The sequence below is a fragment of the Moschus berezovskii genome, chromosome 7 (genome assembly GCF_049115385.1).
Source record: "Moschus berezovskii isolate FMDL1 chromosome 7, NW_MosBer_1.0, whole genome shotgun sequence".
NCBI lineage: Eukaryota > Metazoa > Chordata > Mammalia > Artiodactyla > Moschidae > Moschus > Moschus berezovskii.
This window is the reverse complement of record NC_142466.1, coordinates 91,826,413-91,835,113: the sequence shown is the minus strand read 5'-3', so window position 1 is coordinate 91,835,113 and position 8,701 is coordinate 91,826,413. Positions and strand designations below refer to the sequence as shown.

Here is an 8,701-nt window from a genome sequence, read left to right as displayed (position 1 = left end):
AAATGGTCTAAAGGTTTAAATGTAAGACCTGAAACCATAAAATTCCTAGAAGAAAACATAGACAGTATCCTCTTTGACATCAATCTTAGAAATATTTATTGGATATGTCTCCTCAAGCAAGAGAAACAAAAGCAAAAATAAGCAAAGGAAGTTGCATCAAATTAAAAAGCTTTCACACAGTGAAGGAAGCTATCCATGAAACAAAAATCTTGCCTACTGAATGGGAGAAGATATTTGCAAACCATATATCTGATAAGGGGTTAATATCCAAAACATATTAAAAAACTCAAAACTCAACATCACCCTGATTTTAAAAATGGGAAGAAGACTTGAATAGACTTTTTCTTTGAAGAAGACATACAGATGGTCAATAAACACATGAAAAGATGGTCAACATTACTAATCATCAGGGAAATGCAAGTAAAAACCATAGATATTACCTCACATCTGTCAGAATGGCTGTTATCAAAAAGATAACAAATAACAAGTGTTTTGGGGAGGATGTGGAGAAAAGGGAACCCTCATGCTTTGTTGGTGAGAAGGTAAACTGGTGCAGCCACTATGGAAAACAGTAAAAAAATTTAAATATAAAACTCAAAAAATTAAATACAGAACTACCATATCATCCAGCAATTCTACTCCTGGGCATTTTTCTGAGAAAAACAAAAACTCTAATTTGGACACCCCTTTGTTTGCTGCTGCTGCTGTCGTTTCAGCCTGTGCGACCCCATAGACAGCAGCCCACCAGGCTCCCCCGTCCCTGGGATTCTCCAGGCAAGAACACTGGAGTGGGTTTTAACCAAGATATGGAAGGAAAATCTGTATTCCATGATAGATGAATGGATAAAGAAGATATGATATAGATACACAGATAGAGATATATACACAATGGAATATATATATATATATATACACACATACACACACAAAATGAAAAATTTTCTTCAATCACTAAGTCATGTCTGCTCCATGGACTGCATCTCACCAGGCTTCCTTGTCCTTTACTATCTCCTAGAGTCTGTTCAAATTCATGTCCATTGAGTTGGTGATGTTATCTAACCATCTCATCCTCTGCCACCCTCTTCTCCTTTTGCCTTCAGTCTTTACCATCATCAGGGTCTTTTTCAATTAGCTGGCTCTTTACACCAGGTGGCCAAAGCACTGGAGCTTCAGCTATAGCATCAGTCTTCAGAATCAATATTCAGGGTTGATTTCTTTTAGAATTGACTGGTGTGAACTCCGTGCCGTCCAAGGGACTCTCAAACGTCTTCTCCAGCACAATTTAAAAGCATCAGTTCTTCAGTACTCAGCCCTTATGGTCCAACTCTCACATCCATACATGAATACTGGAAAAACCACAGCTTTGACTATATGGACCTTTGTTGGCAAAGTGATGTCTCTGTTTTTTAATATGCTGTCTAGGTTTGTCACAGTTTTTCTTCCAAGGAGCAAGCATCTTTTAATTTCACGGCTGCAGTCACCGTGAATGGAATGTTCAGTTCAGTTCAGTTGCTCGGTCGTGTCCGACTCTTTGCGACCCCATGAATCACAGCACGCCAGGCCTCCCTGTCCATCACCAACTCCTGGAGTTCACTCAAACTCATGTCCATCGAGTTGGTGATGCCATCCAGCCATCTCATTCTCTGTCGTCCCCGTCTCTACTCAGCCATAAAAAGGATGAAGTCTTGCCATTTCCAATCACATGTTTGGACTTTCAGGGTATTATGCTAAGTGAAATCACTTGGAAGGAGAGACACACTGGCACAGGTGGGTCCTGTACCTCCCACTCACCGGTCACATGGCACACACATGCACCGGTCAGGCCCCATGGATGGGACGAAGTGTCCAACACTGTACTTCTTTCAACAAGTTGGGCAACTTTGCCAGAACAACTGGACGGGAAGGCTGGGATGAGAATCCAAGAGGCTGTGGATAGGCGGGCAACTTTGTCAGCTTTCAGGCCCCAATGACAAATTCTGATGAATATTCCACTGATCAGTAGACAAGACCCAGGAAAGGGAAAGGGAAATCTTTCCAGGCCCACATAAATCTTGCCACTTTGGGGTGGTGAGCTTCTGGGAGTTTCCTCTTCTCAGTGCTTCTTGGTAATATCTAAATTTCTATGAAGAACGTTTATTATATTTGCAATTGGGAGAAGAGCCAACCTATTTAAAAATAAGCTAACAAAATCTTCTCCATGTTCTTTCAAGATTCAAAACTTCCAGTCATTACAGAATCAGAGCCAGCTGTCTCCATGTCTGTTTATGTATGGAAATTTTAATTTCTGCTTAGCTGTTCTAAATCTCTCTGAGGAAAAATGTGGTCAAGAAATCCCCAAAGAAGGGACTCTGACTGTAATTCTGCTTTCCGAGAACATGTTTTTGCAAAAAGTTTTCTAGATTGCTCTAAACTGAAAGTAGGTTTTGTTCAAAGGCAGAAAATTTTTCCTAAACTTGAGTACTGCCTTGAACTTCACCCATTTTCACCATCAATCAGGCAGCTAGGAGGGTGAACAGGCCAGGACCTGTTCACAGATCCTGAGAGGCCATACCCTGGCCAGGTGACAGTGGGAGAGCCCCTTCACCCCACCACGAGACTATAGGGACTCCCTGGGAAAATTGTATGTCAGATGCCAAGGTGGAGGCAGTAAGGAGCTGATTAATCATCACTCACTTTACCTTCTTATTTATTTTTTAAAAGAAGACTTGCTCTAAAAATATTTGACAGTTTAGTCATCTCAGCCAAGGGGAGCCTTTGGCATCGCACTGGAGAAGCAATCTCGGCCTCAAGCCCTTAGATGAAGTGGCATTTAAGAGCTTTCCAGACAGGATAGGATAATTACAGAGAGGCCCTGGCATAGGCTACAGTGACATTCAAGCCTGAAGTGGAAGCAACCTCTTATCTTTAACAAAGAGCTCTGATGATCGACACTGAAAGGAAAGTGCTATGTCTGGGACGCCTTTTTTTTTTTTTTTAAACCCTGTAAGAAAAAAAAAATGTCTTTGTGTAAATAAAGAGCTACATGAAGGAGTAAGGCATTAAGAGTGGCCTTGCCCCACTCTTCAGGTCCAGGTGTCTGCATACAGAGTGATTCCAACATTGTTCTGGCAACTGTACAGCCTCAAGCAGAACATGGCTGAGCCCAGAGAGATTCGGGTCTCCCCTGCATGCTCAGGCTCCACCCACATTAGAATTGGCCTGGTGGCATTTGCACAGTCACTTGGACTCTTCCTTTCTTATTCAGTTCCTTCGTCTTTGCTCCTGATCAACCAAAGGCAGTTCAGAACTCAACAGCTCTGGTTATTTAGAGGGCTTCCCTTCAGGGCACTGACGTGCTGGCAGCTCTGGGAGAAGATAGCTAGAGAGAACTGGAATCTACTCACAGCACCACTGTCCTGGTTAAAAAAAAAAAAAAAAGAGCGAAGGAAGGGAAGAATGAGGGGAGGGAAAGGGGAGATGACCTAAGTGTCCCTTCAGTTCAGTTCAGTTCAGTTCAGTCGCTCAGTCATGTCCGACTCTCTGCGACCCCATGAATCACAGCACGCCAGGCCTCCCTGTCCATCACCAACTCCCGGATTTCACTCAAACTCATGTCCACAGAGTCGGTGATGCCATCCAGCCATCTCATTCTCTGTCGTCCCCTTCTCCTCCCGCCCCCAACCTTTCCCAGCATCAGAGTCTTTTCCAGTGAGTCAACTCGTTGCATGAGGTGGCCAAAGTATTGGAGTTTCAGCTTTAGCATCAGTCCCTCCAATGAACACCCCGGATTGATCTCCTTTAGAATGGACTGGTTGGATCTCCTTGCAGTCCAAGGGACTCTCAGCAGGGGTCAAAAGCTGAGGGACGGGCCTTCCCTGATGGCTCAGATGGTGAAGAATCTGCCTGCAATGCAGGAGACCTGGGTTCAATTCCTAGGTTGGGAAGATTCCCTGGAGGAGAACATGGCAACCCACTCCAGTATTCTTGCCTGGAGGTGTCCCATGGACAGAGGAGCCTGGTGGGCTACAGTTCATGGGGTTGGACACCACTGAGCGACTAAGCACAGCATGAAGCTGAGGGACAGTCTCAGGAAGCAATATTGGGCTGGGAGCATCTGCTCACCCTTGCAATTAATTGTTTTTTAGGCAGCATAGTTTATTTTGCAGACAAAATTTTTTGAAGCTTGGTTTAAGACAGAGGATGATGGGGAGAATAGAGAACAGTTGCCCACTTTGCCACGGAAGCTCTTAGGCTCCTCATATATGTAGGGAGTGGGGAAGGAAGGGAGGACCTTTTCTGTGGCAGCTCCTGACTTTAGAAAGAAAGGCTACCATTTCAGTGGTTCCCAAGGATACTTCCTGCACATGATATATACCCACAGGAGGACACCGGCCAGACCCCCACCCACACCAGTGTTCCTTGACCAATCGTCTAGGACAAAACAGTAACAGCCATGCTCTCCTGCACCCATTTTTGGAGAAACAGCACAGGCTGCTGAAAAGTCACAGCCTGCTGACCAGGAGGCCCCAAGCTTATATCTAGAGGCCCACAGTTTTACCCAATTTGTAGCCAGAGCAGCAGCTATGAGGGATCCTTTAGACGTGATGTTAAGAACATGGGAATAGACAGCTATAATCCCACATCTGCATGGGATCCCAGTTTATTTTAGGATACTCTAAATTCAGCCTAAGACTTCTTTCTAGGCTGGTATCGCTCTCGCAAGCATGGTAGGACCTTGGGGTGAGGTCTGGTAACATCCACTTTAATCTTTCCCTCTCTGTTGATGGTGATGTCTCGGGATGCGTCCAGGCTCCTGCGTGCACTCATTGTACCAAAGGAACCCAGTGTTGCCAGGATCGAGCTCAAAGGGACTGGGCTTCGGGGCCAGGAATTGAAGTGATGAGATCTAAGGGGTAGACTTAGGCAGCAGTAGAGGGGATATGTTCTTGTTTTAGTTTGGGACTCGGTGGAGGCCACTATACTTGAAGTACATGGGGCTAGACCATCTTATAGTCAGCGTTGTATGTTGGCGAGGAGTTTGAGAGTCGACTCCTCGTGGGATGCCTTAGCTTCAGCTGGGTCGGGTTGGGCTTTGTGCCGATGGTCTGATAACACTGTATGTTCTGAACGGTTTATTTACTAGGTGAACGTTCCAAAAACCCGCCGGACTTTCTGTAAGAAGTGTGGGAAGCACCAGCCCCACAAAGTGACACAGTACAAGAAGGGCAAGGATTCTCTGTATGCCCAGGGAAAGCGGCGTTATGACAGGAAACAGAGTGGCTATGGTGGGCAGACTAAGCCGATTTTCCGGAAAAAGGCTAAAACTACAAAGAAGATTGTACTGAGGCTTGAATGTGTTGAGCCCAACTGTAGATCAAAGAGAATGCTGGCTATTAAGAGATGCAAGCATTTTGAGCTGGGAGGCGATAAGAAGAGAAAAGGCCAAGTGATCCAGTTTTGAGCTTAATATTTTGTTTTATTATGAAGACAATAAAATTTGAGATCATTTACTTCAAAAAAAAAAAATAAATAAATTCAGCCTAAGATGCATTCAACAAAAAATTCTAGCCCCATCCAGCACAGTCCTCCTGGAATATTCTGAAATATAAAATTATGTACCAGGAGAACATAGGCCTTCCCTATTCATCTGTTCAAACATATATCACTAGTAACTTTTCATTTTTATAATCCCCAGTTGGATCTCTAGAAAGTTCATTGGAATTCTCTCAAAACACACTAGACAGAGCTCTCATTCCTGAGCCAGGCCAAGGTGGAGTGAGCCATCTGCTCCCATGGTGTCCCCTCTCCTTTGTTCCTGTAGGGGACAGAGGGATAGCCAGGACATTTAAGAGCTCCCCCTCCTCAGACCCCCTTTGAGTGGGTTCCTTAGGTGTGTTCCTGGGTTCCACTCTTTAGACTAAAGAATGCTTACAGGTTCTAATAAGTCATAAGAACCTGACCTGGAAGTGGGGAGAGGACTCAAACTAAACTGGCCAAATTGAGCTCGCAGGTGCAGAGCTCTCTGCTCTCCCCTGCCTTCTTTCAACACCCAGGTTCTTGGAAGGGTGGGACCAAGTCCAGAGCTCCCACAGAACTCAATCAAGTTCTGTCTGCAAATACAACCAGCTCTTATGAAAGGTGGTGGAGAAGGAGAGAGGGAAAGGAGGAAGGAGAAGGAGGGAAAGGGAGAGAACGGAGGAGGAGGGAAGTCAACTAGTAGGTTCGTAGTTGGGTAGTGACTGACTGGGGGCTTCCCAGGTGGTGCTAGTGGTATAGAACCTGCCTGCCAATGCAGGAGACATAAGAGATGTGGGTTCGATCCCTGGGTTGGGAAGATCCCCTGGAGGAGGGCATGGCAACCCACTCCAGTATTCTTGCCTGGAGAATCCCATGGACAGAGGAGCCTGGTGGGCTATAATCCACAGGGTCACAGAGTCAGACACGACTGAAGCGATTGAGCATACACACATGCACACTGACTGGCTGGTCAGTTAGAGGAACTCTAACAGGGATCTTGCCTGTGGCCCCGGGCAGCAGATGGCTGACAGCCTCTCAGTGAGCGTGGAGCAAGGACAGGAGGACCACATTCCTTGGTAGCACATGGAGGGCATGGGTGCAGCAGTGTACGCAGGGGGCGGGCTCTGGCCCAGACGGGATTGCATCTCGGTTCTTCCCAGACAGACTGCTGCGAACACAGGTGCCTCACCTCTCACTGGACACAGTTGGACCACATAGACACCTGGTGGCCCCGGGTGTGCTGGGAATGCTGAGCTGTGGCTGTCCCAGTTGTCCAGATGTCCCGGAGAAGGTGGATGCCCCCAAAGCTGGCCTGAAGCTATAGGACTGAGGCAGAACTGGTGCCCACGAGCTTGGACAGGGTGTCCCCTCAGTCCTGGCAGACGCTTCAGCCAGACAGACTGCATCTGCTGCAGAATGCACCGCTCAGCTCCTGTCACACACACTAAGCACCGCCGGACACCTGGGTGGTGTGTGCTCCCCACAGCCCACATGGCAGGCAGATGTGTCCTGCTCTGAGCCCCCCAGACCTATGTGAGCTGGTCTGTTCCTGGTGCCGAGGGCAGGGCCAGGCCCCCCACAGCCCTAACTGAGGTCTCCAAGTGGGCCACTAAGGGCCGAGGATGAGCTGTCAAGATCCCCCGAAGTGCAGATGAGGAAACTGAGGCCCAGCCCAAGCTCTGCCTGATGGGTTCTCTGTGCCAGTGGGATCCAGCCCAACCTGGCTTGCCCGTCACCCTCTTGTCTACACAGAGCAGGCCTTGCATCCAAAGACAGCTGGCCTTCAGCTGACCAACTGGCTAGACACAGGGGAGGAAAAGCCACAGAATCAGCCTGCACATTATCACCTCTCGTGAACAGCCTATCTGGGGTTGAGGTGCGAGGCTGTCATTTGAATTGAGTCTGAGCACATGTGCACACAGACCCCCCCACAGCGACGCATTCTGTTTACCTCAGGCTAACTCAAGCAGTGATGCTGCATCCTCCAGTCACCCTCGAAACCCACAACGACAGGTTAGACCTTCTCACTGTCCTGATTCATAGATGTAGACAGGGAACACACCACCAAAGAGCCAGGGACAGCCTGGGGTCACCAAGAACCTGGGAATAAACACTTTACACTCTCTTCAAAGAAAAAATCCCCTTATCCACATTTATCTGAAAGGCTGGTTTTCCTAATGTAAAAGAAAGTGAGTGAGAAAGAGAAAGAAATAATAAGACAACTCTGGAACCTAACATGCAGATTACTAAGTGACAGAAGCCAATCTGAAAAGGTTACATATTGTATGAGTCCAACAGTGTGACATTCTGGAAAAATTACTGGAGTTAGGACTTGCCGGGGTTTAAGGGAGGAGGGATGGCTTGGTGGAGTACAAAGGATTTTCAGAGCAGTGAAACTACACTGTACAATACTATGAAGGTGGATACCTGCTATTTGTCCAAGCGCACAGAATGTACACACCTAGAGCGAACCCCACCGTAAAATGTGGACTCTGGGTGATTATGATGTGTCAAAGTAGGTTCATCAGTTGTAACAGACACACCACCCTGGTGAGGGATGCTGATATTGGGGGAGGTAGGGAGAAGCGGCTGGGGAGTCATATGAGAAATCTCTGTACCTTCCCGTCAATTTGCTGTGAACCTAAACCTAAAATAACAATAATAAAGTCTACTTTAAAAAAAAAGGCAATCCTGACATATGAAATCCCTGTTATCACGGCAACCTCATGCAGGGCTATTTCTAAAGCACCCAGTCTATTTCCTTTCCATCCATTTAAATAGGGGAAAAAAGAAAGAGTGGGGTGACGGTGAGGGAAATCCAGAATTAAGCCAGCCCCCATCACGGAACCCAACATCCTGCATTTGTTCAAAACATATTCTGGACAATTTTGTTCAAGAGCCAGGGACCCCTCAGCAAAGCCAGCCCAGGTTGTCAGCCTAGACCCTGGTATGCTCAAATGGAGGTAGACCCCCTCCTCAAGTCACACAGCAGGAGCACTCCAACCCCAGCCCAACAACCCCGGAGAATAAACAGCACCCAAGGAACCCAGGGAAGTGACACCCAGGATTTCAATACCACCCGAAACGAGAAAAACTCTCCCCTTTTCAGACATTGGTCTACTCACCGCCTTCCCTTGGTGAGGAAACCCATGAAACTTGCAAACAAGCAGAGCCAGCGGGTACCCACAGGCCTGGGCAGCCCCAT

General features: G+C 47.1%; 1 protein-coding gene across 1 annotated transcript; it reads left to right on the top strand.

Moving 5' to 3' along the window:
- Positions 1 to 4,659: 4,659 nt before the first annotated feature.
- On the top strand, positions 4,660 to 5,489 carry LOC148777404 (large ribosomal subunit protein eL42). The gene is made up of 2 exons (XM_088837728.1): positions 4,660 to 4,706; positions 5,123 to 5,489. The coding sequence occupies exons 1-2, from the start codon at positions 4,704 to 4,706 to the stop codon at positions 5,438 to 5,440; spliced, it is 321 nt and encodes a 106-aa protein (XP_088693854.1). The 5' UTR covers positions 4,660 to 4,703; the 3' UTR covers positions 5,441 to 5,489.
- Positions 5,490 to 8,701: the final 3,212 nt, after the last annotated feature.